The sequence below is a fragment of the Chiloscyllium punctatum genome, chromosome 6, assembly GCF_047496795.1.
Source record: "Chiloscyllium punctatum isolate Juve2018m chromosome 6, sChiPun1.3, whole genome shotgun sequence".
Taxonomy (NCBI): domain Eukaryota; kingdom Metazoa; phylum Chordata; class Chondrichthyes; order Orectolobiformes; family Hemiscylliidae; genus Chiloscyllium; species Chiloscyllium punctatum.
The window spans coordinates 55,800,592-55,823,141 of NC_092744.1; the positions used below are offsets into that span (position 1 = coordinate 55,800,592).

The window sequence follows — 22,550 nt, forward strand, 5'->3', positions numbered from 1 at the left end:
ATTTTAGGAGATTACAGGGTGACCTGGACAGGTTAGGTGAGTGGTCAGATGCATGGCAGATGCAGTTTAATGTGGATAAATGTATGGTTATCCACTTTGGTGGCAAGAACAGGAAGGCAGATTACAACCTAAATGGAATCAATTTAGGTAAAGGGGCAGTACAGAGAGATCTGGGTGTTCTTGTACACCAGTCAATGAAGGTAAGTATGCAGGTACAGCAGGTAGTGAAGAAGGCTAATAGCATGCTGGCCTTCATAACAAGAGGAATTGAGTATCGAAGCAAAGAGGTTCTTCTGCAGCTGTGCAGGGCCTGGTGAGGCCACACCTGGAGTACTGTGTGCAGTTCTGGTCTCCAAATTTGAGGAAAGACATTCTGGCTATTGAGGGAGTGCAGCGTAGGTTCACGAGGTCAATTCCTGGAATGATGGAATTACCTTACATTGAAAGACTGAAGCGACTGGGCTTGTATACCCTTGAGTTTAGAAGACTGAGAGGGGATCTGATTGTGACATATAAGATTATTAAAGGATTGGACACTCTGGAGGCAGGAAACATATTTCCGCTGATGGGAGAGTGCCGAACCAGAGGACACAGCTTAAAAATACGGGGTAGACCATTTAGGACAGAGATGAAGAGAAACTTCTTCACCCAGAGAGTGGTGGCTGTGTGGAATGCTCTGCCCCAGAGGGCAGTGGAGGCCCAGTCTCTGGATTCATTTAAGAAAGAGTTGGATAGAGCTCTCAAGGATAGTGGAATCAAGGGTTATGGAGATAAGGCAGGAACAGGATACTGGTTAAGGATGATCAGCCATGATCATATTGAACGGTGGTGCAGGCTTAAAGGGCAGAATGGCCTACTCCTGCACCTATTGTCTATTGTCTATTGAAATGTAGAAACAGCTTGATTGTGCTTTCCTCATTCCGTATGTAGTGTGGCATTAATTGTTCACTGTTTCACTGATGATAAAGCAGCAAGTTTCATTTTACAACACTTGCAACCACAACAAAAAGATTTTTGAGTGCAATGATGTTTAAACATGAAAATTGTTTTATCTTTTGCAAGGTTTCCTACAGACAGTGCAACATGGACTATTGACCGTCAGTTCCTATGGGGGCCTGCTCTTCTTATCACACCTGTGCTGGACCCTGTATGTTAATTAACATGTTTGTTTAAAAATTATTTAAATTATGAACAAACTAATAACAACTGACACTCTAATATTGTAGAATAGGAATGACTTTTTTTTTCAAATACTAAAACATATGCAAATTTCTTATAGAGCAATTTATGGTTTACACTGTTACTGATAACTGGATAGTTTCACTGAATTTAATATGATTTGATTGGTATGCTTTTCCTATAATTTTAACTGCTTAGTCGAGGCTATCCACATAAGTAACTCCAGGATAGATGGGTCTTGACCAGTCTCGGCTTTGTACCTTCATGGTCAGGTAACTTAACAGGGTAACTACTTACGTCCTGGGGAAAGTGAGAAACTCAGGTTAGGGATGGGCTTCATTAAAAGGCATCATTGAGGGAATGAAAGGACAAAATTCAAGGTAAAAAGATTAGACCATATACACTAAAGAAGGGAATGCGAGCTTGAGATTCAAGATGCAAATTATAAAGTCACTATCGTTCTAAATACTACCCGAGAACAGTATATGACCAAAAATGGCACTGCTATTCATGAAGTTTTATAATATGTTACAACCTAATTGGGAAAAGTGCCGAATAAGACACTACAATATGTAGGTACCGAATTAAATCACTAAGATAACCAATTTGTCTGACTGACCATTATTTAGTATAAAAGCAATTCACAACAAGTTTCACCATTAACAATAAAATAACTCCATTATAAACATATCTATTATTTGACAAATGGCAGAGAAAATAAAGGATTATAAAACTACTATGATCTGATTAAAGCTATACCCACTGAAAAACCCAAATTCACACAAACTCATTCATGAATATACAAGAAACAAACATTTTGACCCTGGCACAATGGGCAGAAAAATATAGCAGGGAAATTAAAATTTTGAATATCAGCAGTATAGCTAACATTGGGTGAATTAAATTGTCTCTAATATCTCTTTTCATTTTACAATAATAATGCATTGCGTGTGAAGCAATGGCCATTCTTCACTTCAGTAGTTGATCTGGTGCTTAGGTCTTTTTTTAATATTTGAATTCTTTGTCTTTTCACTCATAGCAAAAGTAGGGAGAGAAAGAGGTGCTTTCTGTTCGCTAATTCTGGAGGTCTATGGCCGCTCTCCACATGCAGATCTGGTACAAACTGCAGCTGGACCAATCCAAGCACTGTCATCAGGCAGTCTTTCCTTTACTCAAAGATTCCTGGTGATACTCTGACCCAGCACTATATTGATCTCACTGCTTAAACAGAAACATTGTCTTGTGCGGCTAAGGATGCGCACCACTTGATTTTACCAAGTTGAAAAACTTTTGTTTTATTTCATCTGTGTAGTCGTCTAACATCCATTCCAGTTTATAACCCAAAAAGGAAATATATGTGGTCTCTAACAAATGTTAAGGCATGCTGTTTTGTGGGAGGGGACTTTCGTGGTGCTCTATTGCCAAAATTGCACTCTCCCTGTGTACCATGAATACTTTAGTTATAATAAATACATTTGTAACATTTGACACACCTCAGAGCTCCTTTTTGCAGCATAATATATGAACATGTGCATTAGGAACAGGAGTATGCCAGAACTAGGGGGCAATATTTTTAAATTAGGGGTCACTCTTTTAGAATAGAGAAATATTTTGTTTCAGAGGGTTGTATGATTTTGCAACTTTCTGCCTCAGAAGGTGGTAGAGGCAGCTTCATTGCATATTTTTAAAGTGTAGTTCATAGATTCTTGTTAGGCAAGGAACTCAAAGGTTATTAAGGATATATGTGGGAATGTGAAATTTAAAATACAAATAGATCAGCTATGATCGACCTAAATGGTGGAGCATACTTGAAGAAATGAATGGCTTATGTCTGTTTCTAATTCAAATATTTATATGATGCAGGACCACAGCTCAGTTTCTAGTTTGCAGCATCTGAAGTGTTGTGGAGCTGGGGTTTAAATTTGGCGCTAGCAGAGTGAGCATTGCAAACTCCTGGCCGCAGTGAGTATTTCCACCTGTCTCACCAATGCAATTGCAAGAGATGGGTAATGATATAAACAAGGTGAAGAGCAACAAACTACATGAGAAAAGTGGACATCAGCCACAGGAGGCCAGATGTAACAAATCTCACTTGAGCGAACCCTTTGTCAAAAGTGGGAAAATTCAACCCTTGATGTCACACAGATATCAACACTATTCCTCTCCATTTTTTTTGTCAATCAGTCTAACATCTTACCTGAAAAATTGTGCCTCTGATTTTGCAGTGCTCCCTCAGTACTGCATTAGTGTTGCAGCTACATATGGTTATGTAGTGGTGCCTGAACCCAAACGTTGTATCCCAGAGGTAAAGATTATGAGTTATGGCTGAAAATAGTCTAGTAATACACCATACCAGAAGCCAAGGAATGTCTGTCAGTCTGAAGTAAAAATGAAGCCTTCCCTATTTCATTTCTCAAATGTAAGCTGAATACCTTTCTTAAAAATTCATAGCAATGTTACTCACATATTTCCTTTTTTTTCAGAATACAGAAATTGTCCATGCCTATGTGCCTGATGCAGTTTGGTATGAATATGAAACAGTAAATATCACTTTAATTCAATTTTGAGTTCATAAATTATTTTTCCACAATTGAACACTCCTGCAGTGCAATAGCACTAATAATGAACACCACCCAATAAGTCATGGTTCAAATGCATCAGATTTTCCAAATATTAAATTAATGGATAGAAAATTATACACTACAGACCCACAATTTGTTGGCTACAGTTCGCTGCTAGGATAACACACATAGAAATCAGTGCTATCATTTCTGAGAACTAAAGATTTTCCTTAACCATTTAGTACATCAAAAGACTTATTACAGATTAAGTATACTTGGATCCAGAAATCAGATATTCAATTACGAAGATAATAGCAAGAAAACACAAAAGGTGGTCATTGTTGTCTCCGAAATTAATTCTGCTGCCTCCATACCTTGACAGGAATGTGGAGGTGTTATCAAATTGGCTAATACAAAAAATAGGAAGACTGTATTTTTCAGCCAACTTTTTCTATCATCCAGCATGCAACTATCTTATAACCATAAGGAATGCCAAATTAACAGCTTGACTGACAGCTTATCCCATTGCCCAATAGGTTACTAATTTCATCTTGATATCAGTGTAGAATTCATTTTTAATGGTTGCTGACTACCATATGATGAATTGAATGGCCCAGATATTCCAATGGCCAGATAGTAATTGAAACTGCACAGACAGAGGCTGACCCACATGGAATCCCACACACAGCAGTCTCTGCAAGAATTACCTGATAAACTGAAGATTATGATGGGAAACTCCCTTGCATGTGGAACTCAGCAAAAATCTCCCTTAAGGTTAAAGAATTTGGAGTGATTACCTTCTGTTTATAAATAGGTACCCAGGAAAGATTAGACTGTTAAAATCTAATCCATCTCCTGGATAAATGTTAAGCTAACCCTACAATTTAACACTCCACCACAACTACATTTCCCCTGACTCCTTACACCTCCCCGGTCTCCAACAAGCCCACCATCTACCAAATGCCCGAAACCTAAATTCATTTCACCCCTGCCTCACCCAGAGCTTAGCATCATTCTGCACTGGCCAACCATAACCCTACTGTATCTACTCCTCCCTCCCCACCCCCTTCCAGTACTGGCAGGATCCTCCTGCCTCACCCCTTGTTCTTTGGCACAGATAGCCCACCTCACTCACTGCCAGCCATACTTCTTGCCACCTATCCCAATAACCCACCCATCCACTGACCGGTCTTCAGTACCAACCATCGCTCTCCGCCACACTTCTCATCTGCTGGCCATAGCATCCCTGCTCAGCACAAGGAAAATCCCTCGCCAGCTCTGACACCCCTCCAACAAGCTCTGACACCTTTTGCCGAATCCAGAAAATCCCTTGTTTGCTGGCCTCAATATCCCCTTCCATTTCCATAATCCATTAATATTCCCTGCTTCCCTCACAGACCCAGACATAAACTTTCTCTATCCTGACGACCCTAATAGCTGGCACCCATTCACTTGACACTTCAGTAGTTTCATTATCCATTGTGTGCGTGTGGACACTTCATGAAAGTTAAGTTCAAAAGAAACTTCAAAAGTCAAAATATAACCTCCATCCATCCAGATTGGCTCCTCATGCCCCCATGCCATGCTTTTGTACTTAAATATCCATTCAACAACTATGCACTGCAAAGAAGCAATGAACCCTAAAATAACCATAGAATCTGTAAAATAAAGCTTTGAAAACATTCATGGAAAGTGTTACACGATGTTAAAAGCACTTTCTTCCTACTACAAAGCAATAAAAATGCCAATCATCCAATAATTTAAAATTTTAATGGTCGAAACATCTGGCACTTGAAACTTCCTAACATTATATAAATGAACATTGTGAAATTGATGGCATAGATTAGATAATAGTGTTAATAATCAAGCAGGGATCCATGTATTTCAATACAATTATGGATTTCATTAAGTTTTTTTTGCGGGATGAGGCATGTACAAGTGTATACTTTGACAAGTGGATATGGGGACTGTTTGGAGGACATGAGGCACTATTGGTGAGCATAGTAAGAGTGTGGGGGTTAGTGGGGATGGAACGGGATGAAGGTTGGATGGCCTTTCTATTTCTATCCTAACTTGGAGAAAGTCCCATAAGGCTGAGGCTGGCCTTTTAAATATTCCATCTTCACATCCAGCAATCCCTGTGGATGTCTCAGAATATTTCTCAGGTCAGTTAGTCTGACCCTTGTTAGCACTTCCTCTCCCTGAACTCAATGCCATTCTGCTAGAATTGTTATTTCCTAAGATGGGAATGTGAAACCTGGAAATTTCTTATTTCTACTACCTACATCCAAGGTAAAACATCATCTCCATAAGTCTATCTGTTTTCTGCCAAATTTTACAGTATTTATATTAGATGCCAGGTTAAAGACATAAATTGATGCATAAATTATATTTAATATCCATCACTGTCACACTCGCATCTTGTAGTGCTGTCATCCTAATTAATAGCAAAAGTGCATTATGTATATATTATAAGAAAGTCTTTATTATTAAATTAGGGTTCTGCCATATCGGCTCAAAAGCAGTTTATGGATATGCATTTACCAGGTGATAAACTGGGGCTTCATGTCAGAGGTGGATTTATCTTCCCAACACAGCAACCAGCAAACACTACCTTTTATAGGCAAGTACAGCCATATTCATATTTAACTTTTCTGATGTTTTAACACATTTATGCTAAGCTGTCATAGGTAATGTCATAGTGTCACTGAATTGCATCCAATAAATATTCTGTTCTTCCACATAGTCGGAAGAATCCATTGGGTCTCCTCGTTGCCCTTGATGAACAAGAGAAGGCTAGTGGAGAATTATTTTGGGATGATGGAGAATCCAAAGGTATTGTATTCATTACTATGGCTGTCCAAAGCTGCTTTAAATACTGGATTTGCACTAAACAACATTTTAGATACCGATCAGGGAAATCATTTTCCTCAAAATATATATTCACTATTAAAGGTGAAGATTGTTGCCAATCATATCTCCTAGATTAGTTTCTGTTCAAGATAATTGTCCAAGCTACATAGTTTATTTCTCAACTCAGGCTATCATACAAAAAGAAGAATTAAATCTGGTTAGCACATGGCTGTTAAGCTAATTCAACCTTTGTAATCAAGCAATCATGTTACCTGTAGTAGTGACCTGATGTTCTTAATTCTCAGTCCTAAATACTTTTAAATATTTTGCCTAATGTACAAGTAACTCTGTTACTGGTGATTCTGATGCAGTGTTGCTGGATAATAAATTTCACTGGTTTTGTCTTTCAGATACTTACGAAAAGGGGGTCTACACTGCCTATCAATTTACAGTTGCAAAGGTTAGCTTTCTCCACATTGGTTAAATGATCATTTGTCTTTGTTATGGTATTACAAAATGTATTGCTCAATTTGTATTGGAACACATTTCTCAATTGTTGGCTGAGATGCTTTACAGAAGTAACTATCCATCCCTTTAAACTTCATAAATACTACCCTTTGTCAAAACAAACTGTTTTCAGATTTGTTTCTAAAGGTTTGGTATGTGTTCATTCTCCAATCTATAGAAATTCTAAAACGTGATGGCATATCAAAGCATATACTCAAACGTCATTCGTCATCAATTCAGTAGAATTCTTAGAGGATGTGTTAATTCAAATCAATTCCTCATTAAAGTCGTGAAAAAATAATTTAAATAGGACTTTCAGCATTTGAAATGTCACAGTAATTTTCAGGTTCAATCTTGGCATGTCTCATTTTATTCGGGATTGTTTCATGCTATGTTACATATCCATCAGACAGTTATGAGCCAAGTATGGCACCAAGGAGCACTTCAAACTTAAATTCAGTGAGATAAACAAACACAAAACTGTCCTTGGCTGAAACCAAACCTCAAACATCTGGCAATGCTGTTGTTATCAGAGAATGGCCAGCACAGTCCCAGAACATCATTCCATGACTTCCTCAGGAAATGATGGTCAGACCATTCTTTTCTTTATCTTCTACAATTCATTTTTTCTATTGTAAGGGACTGTTTCCATGTTGAGAATATGTTAGCTAATGAAGAAGTGAAAAGTAATCAAGGATGAAAGCTACAGGAGTCAATAGAAGTTTGCATGAATTGTAATAGAGAATTTGAAGTATTCTGAGACAAAAACTTGTGGTCCAAATAGACATGTACTGTAAGAGTGCACCTATAGACTTTACTGCATCAATGTATTACATGTAAAATAATCCAGCATTTGACCCGGTTCCAAACAATGAAGCAGGAAAATAATTTACCTCAAGATAGGAGAACCATTTGGTAATAGTTACAATGAATTGAGAAGATTCACATAGAAATAGATAAAGAAAAATAAATGTTAACTAAATATAGTGCAATATAAAAGTGTTGGACTGAAAATTATCTTATTGCCATGAGGTGTAAAGGATGAAGCCCAGATTTAATCTGGGGTTAACCTGAAGCCTTTGGTAGTTGAGTGTGACATGGTTCCAATTTTACATTGTACGTTGATGATGTGACCAACTCAACTATAAGTATTAGGCAGTATCATGCAGAAGAGCAGGTGTGAGGGAGTTGTTGTATATGGGTCTGAAAGGCTTAATACTTGATTGAGTGCAATAAATACTATCCAATCTAATGATATAGTGGGGACTTGGTCAGAGTACAGAAGGAGACCATTACCTCTATGTCCTGCTTCTCAGCAAAGTCTATGTCCAACTGTGGCAATTTTTTGATGTGTGCATTTTGTTCTAGCATCTCTTCCCACAAGTAAGAAGCATTTTGCCATCTCCTTCTAGGTACAGTATTCCGCCCTTTTTTTGTGGGAAGGATGCTCAAAAGAGTTCAATAACTTGCTCACGTCTGTCAGCTGCATCTCCTCTAGTATTGCTTTCATAGCACAGTGTCCATCCTTTCAAACCACATCTGACATTTATTCTTTCCTTATCACCTTTACAAAAATTAAAATCTGAGTAAACTATTTTACTATCTTTAAAAAGGCTCTAACACTTTTTATTCTCATATGTAACATCACTTAACTTTAAATGGTGGCATACCTAGATATTGGTAACAGCTGCAATCTCTCAATCCTGAAAGGTTTAGATTTAGATTGAGATTACTTACAACAGACACTTCGGCCCAACAAGTCCACACCGATCCTCCGAAGAGCAACCCACCCAGACTCATTCCCCTACATTTACCCCTTCACCTAACATTATGGGCAATTTAGAATGGCCAATTCACCTAACCTGCACATTTTTGGACTGTGGGAAGAAACCGGAGCACCCAGAGGAAGCCCACGCAGACACGGGGAGAATGTGCAAACTCCACACAGACAGTTGTCTGAGACGGGAATTGAACCCGGGTCTCTGGCGCTGTGAGGCAGCAGTGCTAACCACTGAGCAACCACACCACCCCGAAATCCCCCTCATTAAATTTCCCAAATAAGGCTTAAGATAAACAGGTACCCAGCTTCAACAATAGATGTAATTTTGGCCTTATCGGATGCACTAAGGCCAGGTCTTCACTGTGATATTGTTATTTTTGAAACTTCACCATTGTCATGTCACCTTGGATGTTAAAAGAATCAGTTCAAGTTACACCAAAAAAAAATTAAGTGTCAACCTTTTATTGTAAGACTCAAAATAAGTGACTGTCCTTCATTGGTCCCTTTAATAATGCTATCTAATTTTTAATCTCACAGTATGTTGAGGGTTCATTTGTTTTTCCATTTGTATTTATTGGATTATTTGGCAGGAAAGAATAGAGAAAAAGTTTGGATAGCAAATCAGATTACTATATTTATCTGTGTTTCTGAAAGCAGCATTTTGCATTGAATATGATCCAATCTCTTCATAGCTAATGGAGCTTTGTCAATTCTAAACAGCCTTTTAGCAACATATGAAGCACTAACTAGCAACAAATATCTATGTCACTGAAATGTGAATGCATCCTTCAGCTGTTGGGAATTTTTTGTTTTACCTACCAGATTTTGGATTGAATTAACCTGCTCTAATTTGTACTTCTGCCATGGTTCTAGCACTCTTTTTTTAATTTCATAAACCTACTGTATAATTGGTTAAAGAAACAGTTAGAATTGCATAACTAACTTGTGAGTCCTCAACTAGAGTCCACGACCAGCACGTTACAGGACAGATATGATTGCACTAGAGGTTACAAGAGAGATTTATGTAGATGTTGTCAGATCTACGAAGATAAATTGGGTAGGTTAAGATTCTTTTCTTTGCATTAAAGGAAGCGAAAATGAGATTTATTTGTGTTGGACATAATGTTGAGGGCCGAGACAGAGATGATAGGAAGGATTGGGTTCCCCTAATGGAGAGGTCAATAACCAAGAGGCATACATTTAAAAGTGGAATTGGACTTGCTGGTCAGAAATGTGGAGCAGCAGAAAAGCAGGAATGGAACAGCAATCAGATAGTGACTGCCACTTTGTAGCAAATTTGACCATTATCAGAATCGATGCTAAGGGTGGAGGCACTCCTCCCATTTAAAAAGAAAACTTGGTTCTGCACTTGAAGTGTCATAACTTAGAAGGCTAGAGATCACAAACAATAAAGTGACACAAGGCTGTATGTAATAAAACGAAAATTGTTGGAAACATTCAACAGGTTTTGACAGCATTTGCAGTGAGAAATGTAATTAGAGTTTCAGGTCTGTGACCTTTCCTCAGAACTGGAAAGGGTTAGAAATGTAATAAGTGTTGAGGAAGGGATAAATGGGATAATGACAAAAAGATGTTCCAAGACCATGTTAAATTCTGGAGAGATTTTGAGTTATTTTTCCAGGTCTAAATCAATTGGAGAGAGAAGGAGAAAAGTACCAAAAAAAAAACAAATATGTGCCGAAAATAGGTTTGCTGTTGACTGGATAAGAAAAGTACAAACAAGGGAAAAGGAACAAAATGGACCAGAGACCATGGTCTCAAATTGATTAACTCAGTATGATTCCAGAAATGATGGTTATATGAATAGGGGCTGAATCAGTTAGGACTCTATTCACTACAGTTTAGAAGAATTAGGTGGTGGGGATTCACATAGAAACCTATAAAATTTTAATCAGGTTATACATGGCAAACACAGGAAGGATGTTCCGATGTCTGGGAAGTCCAGCCCAGGGATCACAGTCTAAGGATGTGAGATAGGCTATTGGAATGACATGATGAGAAATCTCCTAACTCCAGTTGGTGAGCCCGTGAAATTCTCTGTTCCGGAAAGCAGTTGTGGCCAAACTATTGAATGTGTTCAAGAAGGAATTAGATATAAGTTCTTCAGATGAAATGAATCAAAGGGTATGGGGTGAAAATGGAAACGGGCAACTGAGTTGATGATGAGATCATGATCACATGGACTGAGTGGCCCCTTGCTCCTGTTTTCTATATGGGTGGCACGTTGGCTCAGTGGGCGACACTGCTGCCTCACAGTGCCAGGGACCTGGGTTCAATCCCAATCCTGGGTGACTGTCTGTGTGGAGTTTGCATGTTCTCCCCATATCTGCACGGGTTTCCTCTGAGTGCTTCAGTTTCCTCCCGCAGTCCAAAGATGTGTAGGCCAGGTGAATTGGCCATGCTAAATTGCCCATGGTGTATGAGTCAGGGGTAAACGTAGGGGAAAAGGTTGGTGTGGACTTGTCAGGCCAAAGGGCCTGTTTCCACACTGTAGGGAATCTAATCATATTGCTATGTTTATACACCCATATCTGGTTTCTACTTAAGCTTCACTGCTCCAAGGAAAACAATTGAACCCATTCAATTTTTTCTCGTTGCTCAGACCTTCCTACCCAGGCAGCATACCGGTGAATCTCCTTTGCATCCTCTCCAGAGCAGTCATGTTCTTCCTATAATGTGGTGACCAGAATTGCAATCAGTATTAGAGTTATGGCCCAAGCACTTGCTTTAAATGTGTTGGCCTTCATTGATTTTTTTTCAGCAATCAAGTTCATTTCTTTGGGCAAACAATGTACATGCAAAAGCTAAATATAACAAAATATGGACCAATATTTGCATGATGAGTCTCAACACTTCCAGGGAAATGAAACATGGTTTAATATGGCTTTATTCTCTTTTAGAATGTTTTGGATATTAAAGTACAACAACGGGGATACATTGACCCAAACAACCTTATATTTGAAGAAATAAAATTCCTTGGCATGAATAGTGTTCCAACATCTGTCATTGTGAAACATGGTCAGGATGTCAAAACTTTATTGCCAGAAAATATCATTTATCATCATGCCACTAAGGTAATGGAAATCTTCTAATAATCTCAATAATTTCTGCTAAAATCTGTTTTTTCTCTAACTATCCCATTCTGTGCTTCTTCATCAGAACAGTTGAACTTTGTTTTGCCATTATCATTTGGATGTGAAAAGATATATTAATTATTCTCTTTGCAGCAGAAGTACTTCATTCCAGGGTTAACTTCATTCTCAGATTTTAAATCTAATAAATGCGGAGTGAGAATTAAGTCAGATTATATTGTTTTGTGGGGCAAGGTTGATAACACTAAAATGATTTTAAAGATTATGATCTATATACGTAACATCTGTTAGTTGCAAAGCAAATTCTCCTGGACTTCATTGCTGTTCATGTTGGACTATGATAAAGAAGTCAAAGACACATATCTGCCTAGATGTTGTGTTTGAACATTTAGGATTTTCCTGTAAAATTGAGCTCTTTGTCTTTCTCCGATCATATTGCACTTTGACACATGAACCTGGAATGTCCACTCAGTGTAATCTATCACGATGTTCTTTGATCTGGTAATGAAATAATATTTTTATCAGTTAAATGGATTAGTACACTAGGTGTTCCACTGTGGCCAGGATTCTTGCTAAAAAAGCAGTAAGCCAGAATTTCTGAATATGTATGTGCTCCAGAGGCAGATTTGTTCAAACTTTGGTGGCAAGTGCTCAAATATATTTTTGGGGCAACTGAAATCACTAATATTCAACAAGTGAAAAACATTTTTGTGGTCATTGGTACCATAGAAAAGAGAAAATAATTGAAACACTACAAATAATTTTAAGTTCACATGATTAACTGTATTATTTTGGAAAATAGACTTCTCATACACAAGAGATACTGAATGAAGGTCATTATGTAAACCATTGTTTAGAATAATGATTAAAAAGGATAATTTCCATTTAATTGACCCGTCCAATAAAAGTGTTTTTCTCTAAATAGGTTGCTTATTTTACTGGTCTTCAGCTAGAACTAGGAGAATCATATTCAATAGAATGGAATTCTTCTTCAATAATAAGGATTGACTGTCATCCTGAAGAACATGCAAATGAAGCTGCTTGTCGAAAGCGGGGTTGTATATGGGCAGTAAGTAATTGATGGACAGAAAATTATTTTAAGACAAAAAGTTATTTTGTTGGATACACTGATATGCATCTCAGTGTGTACACATACATAAATCATCTTAATATGCAGATTTGTACTTTGCAATATCAGTTTGTGAGGCGTGTGGGGAATGATTTTGATTATCAGTTGCATTTCAGGTTGCTCAAAAATGGGATGCAACTATTTTTTATCATCAGCTGGATGGACACTTCCACTCAAACTTCATGTAGGTGCACAACTCGATGCAGAGTTGAGTCTGCAGCTACATGAGCAGCTTCAGACCATTATCACCCCAGGCTTTGCAGAGTCATGGCAGTCAGGATAATTTATGATCTTCAATATCAAATAATAACTACTGATAAATGTTTTTTTAAAGGAACATTTAGAATTCCATTATCAGTGGCAAACATTGTCCCAATTTTAAGTAGCTGCCATGAGAGATGCAGGAAAATCCAAGAGTATGCAAGAAATCCTAAAGGCATCATGTATATGTCAAGGTCTAATCAACCTTCTACTGTATTACCATATTATTATTGGATTTTCTGACCAATTAGCTTGAGCAAACGTGATAATAAAGCAAATGTGTTCACCTCAATGCCAGTATTTAAAGATCAGATATGAAATTTGATGGATTTTGAAGTTGAAAATAGCAAAGAAGAAATTAGTAGTATGGGCTCCGCACATTCGTAAGCTGCACCACATTTTAGAGAGTTATAATGTTCGTCACCAGCCAATAGAAAATGTTGTACATAAGTTTATTACTTTCTTGGTCCACTTGCTTGCTGATTAAAATCCTTCTGAGTTTTTCCACATTCTGCTTGGATTTTCTGCCAGATCTGAATGCACAACTACTGTCATCAGCCAAAAATTAGCAACGGCTGCACCTGAAACATTTTCTAGAGTCAGCTATTTTGATTATTGTTTAATTGACTGTCATTGGAAATCAGACGTTGACAAATGAGCATACAGGGCAGCAAAATTCAAAGTTAGAGGCATAACGTAAATGTGTCATTAGTGGATAAGGGAGTTAAATGGAGTAAGGTCTTTCAGAAGAGGGGAAAAAGTATTTTGCTTGCTGCTGTGAAAAGAATGAGTTGTGAGATCCTTCACATATGCTCAGACACTCTGTGCCACTGCACTATGCCTTCAAATGGCTGTGCTGGTAAAGATACTGCCAGACATCTTCTACTGGCATGTGCCTTGACAAAGAAGGTCTGGAGAGAGATGCAATGGTTTTTGTTGAGTATCGTCCCAAACAGCTCTGTCATGCAGGACTTTGTGCTCTACAGTCTGTTCTCCAGAATGCACACTGAGAAAAATATCAGTTGTTCCTGGAGGACCATCAGTTTGGTGGAAGTTGCTCTTTGATGTGCCAAGATAGTTTGGTCTTCCAATGACCTTGATTAAGTGTTGCCGACTGGTACATTCCATGGTCCAGGACTACGTGCTGAGGGACAAACTAAAGCTTGGGGTAGCCCTGCCAAGGCACAGAGGATAAAGACCACCTTTCTGCAGTTATCAGACCCTCATGGTGCCTCAAATGTTTATAAATATTGTCCTGCATAAGTAAGAAATGCCTTGGGTTTTTTGCAACTGCAGGAAATGTCACATTCCAATGTTTGTTTGCTTTTCATGTGCAAAGAGAGTAGCGAAGTGCTTCAGTAACTATATATGTGCACAAAGATTGCTCATGAATAAAGTATATTTTTGCAATTTAAAAATGTTAGATATATTGTACAGCAATATAACTGGGCACCATTGAATATAATACAGTTCAGAATAGTTGGAAAAATAATCTTCCAACAGAAATATTCCTTCACTCAGGGATAGACAAACTACTGGAATATCAACAAACTCCCAAGTACAAATTAGTCACTGTATGAAGTGAAATGAAAACAAAATGGAATAAACCAGACTATTTACTTGTACCACAAGCTTAAAAATTTTGAAACAAGCTGTGAAATTAAATCCCAATGATTCAAAAAATCATTGTTATATAGATTCAAAAGCACCACTGCACCTCATCCAAGGTCACCCTTTTTCAGCATTCATCCAGAAAAATCTCTTTTTCTTATAGCTAGATGGGTCTCTAGAAAATCTGATAGCTTCTTCCTAAAGCAATCATTCACCTGAATTTAAATATTCACACCTTTACATAACCTCTTCACGATTTTGTTTTAACACTTTCAGTGTGAAACTGTCAGTAACCTTTACTTTAAGGTAATCTCCTGCTAACAAATTAAATTATCTTCCCATTTTCTCATAAGCAACTTTACACATGAAAGATATGCAAAACTGCCATGACCTGAAAATAAAACTAAAAAAGATGTCTCTCTCACTAAACTATGAATGTTTCCCCTAAGCAAAAAAAAGTCAGAAATTTCTAACTGAAATATTGAGGCACATTTGCTTAGTTGCTAGATCCTCAACCCTCCTCAGAAAAATGAAAACCCAATAGTTCTGAAAGCTAGCCTCTTTAAACTGTGTTTTTGAAAATCACCATGGCTACAAGAACACTCAAGTTAATTATTAAATCCCTCAGAAGCAAAGAAAAACCCATATGTCATTATATCATGATCCAAACTTAACACAAAATTATATTAAATATATATGTGTATACCCCAAATCATATAATCCATATTATAATAAGATGAAATTTAAAACTCAGAGGCTACCAAAATAGGATAGAATGAAGCTGTGGAGAGATTTGAAGGTAAAGACAACAATTTTAAAGTTGATGCATTGATGAATCTGGAGTGAATCATTGAAGGGATTATTTAGAACAGACATTAATACCAGATTAAGACTGTTACTTTTAGCATTGTTAAAGTCAATGAAGGATGGTAGATGGGAAATTCAACAGAAGGTAATTAGAATAATTGAAGCAAGTGATAATAAAAACTGTGAATAAGCATATCAGCAGAAATGTTGTGAAGGTAGAAATGAGCGATCATTCTGAAGGACAGAGAATGAGGATTGCAACTTATTTTGGAACTAACATATGTTCCAAGGTTTTGGATTGTCTTTTTAATTGTAACTGAATCATTGGTACAGTGGATGAGGTTATTGGTAAGGAAGTGGATTTTATTACAAAATTTATCTTGATCTTTTCACTCATCACATGAAGCAAGTTGTGTCTCATGCACATTAGACTGGCACCAACCATCTATAACTTTAGAGTAGAGCTAGGTATCATTTGTATGACTGTGGAAGTTGCCCCCATTGTCAAACCAGATATTTAAGGAATTACAAAGCATATTTTATGCCATTTTATATTCCATGTTTGAGCAAAATTTGATGCATCATCACACTCAATCTGCATACATTGCATGTGTGAGAAGACGTGATGTGTAGGTGCCGGTGTTGGACTGGGGTGGGTAACGTCAGAATGCAGACGACACCAGGTTATAGTTCGACAGGTTTGTTTGAAATCACAAGCTTGTGAGGCATTGCCCCTTCATCAGGTGGAGTGGGAGAGAAGCACACAGGCACTATATTTATAGGCAGAGAGATCAATGGGCAGAGAGATCAAAAGATCTGCTGTGCTCTTCCAGCACCACTAATCCAGATCAAAAGATCATACAAGTGGTGTGAGTGGAGTGTGAAATAATAAATCTCTGCAGGTGATCACTGTGTCAGACAGTGTGAGTAAAGTGTCAACAGCTGAATAACGAGTGAAGGGATGACCTATAATCTGATTAAGTGAGGCAGAGAGATAATTGCAAAAAAGTAAAAAAGAAGGTGGTGCAGGAGGCAAATCAAATACTCAATTGTGATCTTGGATTGATTTGTACTACATGTAACCCCACCACACTGTTCTGTGTCTGTAAATTTTTTTTTACTGTTCTGTTTTGACACTAGCACCTTGGTAAATTGCTATGATCTCTCTACCTTAATTAATTTGTACAGTTTTGGATTACTGATTAATTTGGTTAGACCCTCACAGTGCAACTCCCATTCCTATCATGTTATTCATGTTATTCCAGTCATTTGGTTTGTCTCCAGCATCACCTTATTTTTAATGTTTTATAATTATTGTTCTGCCTCATTTAATCGGATTATAGATCATCCCTTTGCTTGTTGTTCAACTGTAGACACTTTACTCACACCGTCTGACACTTTAATCACCTGCCGAGATCTATTATTTGGCTTGTTGACATCCTACTCAGACCATTTTATATGATCTTTTGATCTCTCTGCCCATTGATCTCTCTGCCTATAAACTCTGTGCCTGTGTGCTTCTCTCCCACTCCACCTGATGAAGGGACAACGCCCAGAAAGCTTGTGATTTCAAATAAATCTGTTGGACTATAATCTGGTGTCGTCTGACTTCTGACCATGTGAGAAGAAATATTTACAATTGAGATGTAGCTGGAGTATGCCCATTACATGTCATAATGAGCAGAAGATGTTGATCCCACATTTTCATCCATCAAGCTGACTCTAACCCTGTCCTCCCTGACCATTTACCCAACCAATTTCTAATTGCATTTCTCATTTAGAAAATGGCAAGTAACGACAGGGAAGACAGCTCCTCAGCAATGTACCTGCCTCGCTGTCAAGTAACCCTCCACTTTTACCACCATTTACCCCCCATCTCCCTACTGTGTATGCCTACCCCATTAAACTTCATCTCTAATTGACCTCTCTTCTTCTCAAACCTAACATTACACCTTAACCTTATCCACCTTTATCCTCTACAAACCCCCTGTGGAGGCCATGGACATGGTCAACACCAATAATCTGCCTTCTGTAGTGTACCATGCCCTCTGATGCTGATCTTCATACCCTTGAACTACCCCATAACTGTCCTTGCTCCCACCTCCACAAATGCTATTACATCTCCTGACCTTCCAGTCTTGATTCCCAAATTGGTTTGACAGTGTTCTCAACACTGCCCATACAAGCTTCCCCTTGCAGCTTCTTTAATGATTGACATTACTCCACCAAACCCCACCCCTGCCTCTCCAACCACAGACTGTATTTGGCCCAGACCTTAGACCAACATCACTCAGCAGCTCCTTGACATGTCTGACTAGATCCTGGCCATTATTTCACAGCTCCCCAACTGATGATACATGACATAGATTGCTGCTGTTGGTACATCAACAGATTGCTGCTGTTGGTACTGTAGAAGAAATTGTTGCTTACTCCCTTGGCTGCATTCAGACAGATCCCCGCATCCCTTGACAGTGAGTGTCTCAATCTGATGGCTGACTATGGTCAAGTCCCTGGACTATATCTGACTGTGTCCCTAACCTAATAGAACCAAAATAGCTCCTCAAAATGGCAGAAATGAGAGTTTTCGGCTCTCTATGAAGCACTAACATGCTAACTGGCTTAGCATAGCATGGCACGGCAAGGTAAGGCATGAATGGTGTGAGTATACAGCTGGGCACAACGTGAACTATTGTTCATGGACAAGCAGATAAACCTTGAGATGCAGCCTAGTCCACTTGTTGAGTTGGGTGCCTATCCCTGCAGCAAGGTATCCTTGTGGCAATCTTCTCAATGCTAGCTGCTGGTATGTTCTTCAATGCAAGTCTGTGTCTTAAAAGCAGCATGACAAAATATTGGAGAGGTTCCATAATGGTTGTGGTGCATTGGCAGATGCTGAATGCCACTGATTGTACATGAATGGTGCGTGTGACTACTGCCCATGTCTCATACCTTGAGATGTTGCTGGCAGTATCCAACCTGGAGGTAATTTGGAGCAAGCAATGAACAACTATCCCACCAGGTGAAGAGATGCCATGTTGGTTGTGATGCATTGGCAGACGCTGGATGCCAATGGTTGTACATAAACTGTGTACATGACTGCTGCCCATGTCTTTTGCCTTGAGATGTTGCTACCAGGATCTAACCTGGAGGTAATTTGGAGCAAGGTTCTCGCTCTGGTTTCCAGACATCTTGTTTGGTTCATGAGTTTGACAAGAATTGAGTCTGGATATTAATGAGGTATGTTGTGACATTAACAAGGCACTTAACAAAGCTAATTCCTGTTCACTGGCATCTTGCCACTGCCTAGTGAGATTTGTGGCACATTGTCTCTCAAAAGCATATGTGAAGCAAAATGATCTTGAGATCAGTAGATTTGTCACCTGATACTACCACACATTCTACCATAGCCCATATTGCTCAAGCTCCTCAAGGATTTACCCATAATGTTTAACGTTATGAAAATAATAAATTAAGCATTGCTTTTTAGTGAGGGAACAAATTATCAATGATCTAAATTGAAGTAGTGGTACAAAAAGGTCAATAACTCTGTTAGATGAATCTGAAATATTGAGATATTACTTCACATCTGTTGACAAATATTTAAACGCATTTGTTTAAACAAACTTGTATTTTCTCCTCATTTATTTGATATGAAACCTGGGTTTCTCTCTTTGCAGAGCAGTCCCGAAGTTTCTGAACCATACTGCTTTTATGAGAAAGACTACGGTTACCTCCTGAACAAAGGCAAGGGAATTACAGTCACAGAACGTGGAATGACAGCTGAAATTATGAGAAATAAAGCATATCCAGAACGTTACCAAGGCATCACCCCAACTGTGCAAATCCTTCAAGTTGATGTCACATACCTGAATGACCATATGTTGAATTTTAAGGTAGGATTCCAATGAAAGAATGAAAGTCAAGAAAGCTGGGAAGTTTACAATTAAATAGAAGACATATTAAATTTATAGTCTGCTCCTGGTAATTCAATGTTGTTCTTTGAGTAAATAACATTTGTGCCTCAAAATCTTTCACATGCAATAATCTAAATGGAAAGTAGAAATATGGGCTGTCAGCAGGAAGACCTTCCCCACCCAGAGACTTCAGACAATTCTCTTACCTCAGGCTAAACTAGAAAAAAACATAATCAAATATAAAAACAGGAACATTTCCCTGTCACCTGCAGCATCAAATGAGGTTAAACAAGGCATTGGCAGTGACTACAAAGATTACCACGGCCCTGAACCTCTTCAAACTAGAGCAGTTAGCATGCCAAACATCTCTCAGTACAGCATCTTTTGTAGCATAATGTGGTGAGTAATAGGAAAAGGAAGTTATAATGTTCCTGTGACCAGACAGAAGGAAGAGGAATGTGCAAATGGGTTTTTCAGTACAATAAACTTTCCTATGGTACAGGGTGCCATTAACTACAAAGATATATTTTGCAGGTATCAGAACATTAAAATTCTGAAAAACATAAAAGCCTTACTATTTCAGCCTCAGCCGCCAACCTGAACAAATTGCATCCAATTATACCTGAGCCAAGGCTCGTCCACTCCAACAGCTTTTCTCTTCTTTATTTCTCTTTCCTTGTTTTCTTTTCTTCTCCATTCCTTTACTTACCTCTTGTCCTGAGCTCAGACAGCATCAATGGCAGCTACAAATCCCAGCGTGCACGTCGTGATTTAGCCCCCGCTTACTTTTCTGGGGTGTGCATGGGACCTGGCATTAAAATTGGCAGCTGCTACAATGTTGGCGGTTACATTGGTGAGGAAGGTCCAGCAACGAAAAGTGGCACCTGAGGGTCAGTGACTTTGTCATTGGCTGAGTCTGACACTGGCATTGGTGAAGCAATGGCAGATGGGCATCCCAGTGTCATCAATAAAGTGGGCCCAGTGGTGGAACATGCAACTCGGACAAGGGCAGGTCCAGTGAGGTGGTTTTTTTTTTAGATTACTTACAGTGTGGAAATAGGCCCTTCGGCCCAACAAGTCCACACCGTCCCGCTGAAGCGCAACCCACCCATACCCCTACATCTACCCCTTACCTAACACTACGGGCAATTTAGCATGGCCAATTCACCTGACCTGCACATCTTTGTGACTGTGGGAGGAAACCGGAGCACCCGGAGGAAACCTATGCAGACACGGGGAGAACGTGCAAACTCCACACAGTCAGTCGCCTGAGGCGGGAATTGAACCCGGGTCTCTGGTGCTGTGAGGCAGCAGTTCTAACCACTGTGCCATCGTGCCGCCCACGAAAGAGAATTGGCCCAACGGTGAAACATGTTGCCTGAAGAATGATGACTTCAATGTTGATTGGGTCCAGAGTAGATGGCAGCGGGGCGGTGGAGGAGGGACAGTGGTACTGGTGTTGTAGTGATGAGCTGGCTCAGGACTGATGGACTGTATTTAAGCACTATCTTCCTACTTTTCATTTATTCTTAAACTATTCAAAATGGTGCTGGATTGTGGTAACAGTGTAAAAGATTTGCACTGTATTTTATTGTTTTTCTCATTGTAAAATACACTGTGAAATCATTCATTTTTTCATGTCAATTCCATGTCTACGGTGGTCAGGAACTTTGTGCTGTGCAATGAATACCTTGTCCCATCTCTTAAACCTCTTTACCATCTATAAGGCTCAAATCATGTCTGCTAGACTACACACCAAAGGTGATTTGATGTAATCACACTGCTCATAGTTCCTGTGAATGCCTTGACAGACCTGACCGCATGTGCAATACTACTGTCTTGAACTCAATTTCTGTATTTCCCATCATTGTTCCTGAGTTACATACATACAATGCACTATTCCAATTTACCAAACCAGTTTTCATATAACCTCTCTTTCCTTTGAATCCTACTACTGTGGAGGATATGAGCATTGATGTAATGGAAACATTATTACCTCCTTGTTCTCCATCAAGTCATGTACCACAATGATTGGGATATTAATCATTGCTCCTTTATCTTCAGTGAACCAATATCCCAAATCTTCATTTTAACACCATCCAATGTGTGCCATCATCTTGAGGGTTCCAGTGGTTTGCAGGGAAGATCCAACATCTCTTTCACTGGCCAAAGATGTGTAGTTTTGTTCATGCTGACTATAGTCTGAGAACAAGTGTAAAAACTAAGCCAAGATTGACACATTATCCCACAAACAGGAAATGAAATAAATTTTAATTTGCGAACAGGACACTGAATTGGATGATCAGTCATGATGATATTGAATGGAGAAACAGGTTTAAACAGCAAAATGGCCTACTGTGCTTCTGTTTTCTATTTTCTACGTTTTTATGTTTTAATATTGCTTGTTGAGGGAATAAGGATGGCCTGCACTGTTAGATAAAATTATTGTCCTCCTCATAAGAATACAATAACAGTAAGATAGCAATGTAGGACATTTTTTTTTCCTGAGCACCAGACTATGTCACAAGTAAGGTTGCTACGATAATACTTGTTAACTGCTAGAATTTAAGGATATTAATGACAAAACTTAATTTTTCTCCAGATTTTTGACCCAAAAGCAAAACGATTTGAGGTTCCAATCCAGCTAAACATTCCCAAATGGACACAACATGATAATTCTACAAGACTTTATGAGGTTCAAGTTGTCGATTTTCCATTTGGAATCCTGGTCAAAAGGAAGAGTACGGGTGCAGTGATGTGAGTAACGGGTTTTCGGATCATATTTTATTTCTGATTTTACAACCAGTACTGATAATAACTTTCAAATTCTCGTAC

At 38.6% G+C, this 22,550-nt stretch overlaps 1 protein-coding gene across 1 annotated transcript in view; it reads left to right on the plus strand.

The window, feature by feature from the left end:
* Nucleotides 1–22,550, plus strand: part of si (sucrase-isomaltase) — a 243,257-nt gene that overhangs the window by 149,015 nt on the left and 71,692 nt on the right. The window contains exons 19-27 of the mRNA XM_072572690.1: nt 1,063–1,147; nt 3,663–3,719; nt 6,239–6,363; nt 6,487–6,575; nt 7,004–7,053; nt 11,802–11,975; nt 12,919–13,062; nt 19,479–19,694; nt 22,318–22,472. Coding sequence (XP_072428791.1) covers nt 1,063–1,147; nt 3,663–3,719; nt 6,239–6,363; nt 6,487–6,575; nt 7,004–7,053; nt 11,802–11,975; nt 12,919–13,062; nt 19,479–19,694; nt 22,318–22,472 — 1,095 coding nt within the window. The remainder of the gene's footprint in view (nt 1–1,062; nt 1,148–3,662; nt 3,720–6,238; nt 6,364–6,486; nt 6,576–7,003; nt 7,054–11,801; nt 11,976–12,918; nt 13,063–19,478; nt 19,695–22,317; nt 22,473–22,550) is intronic.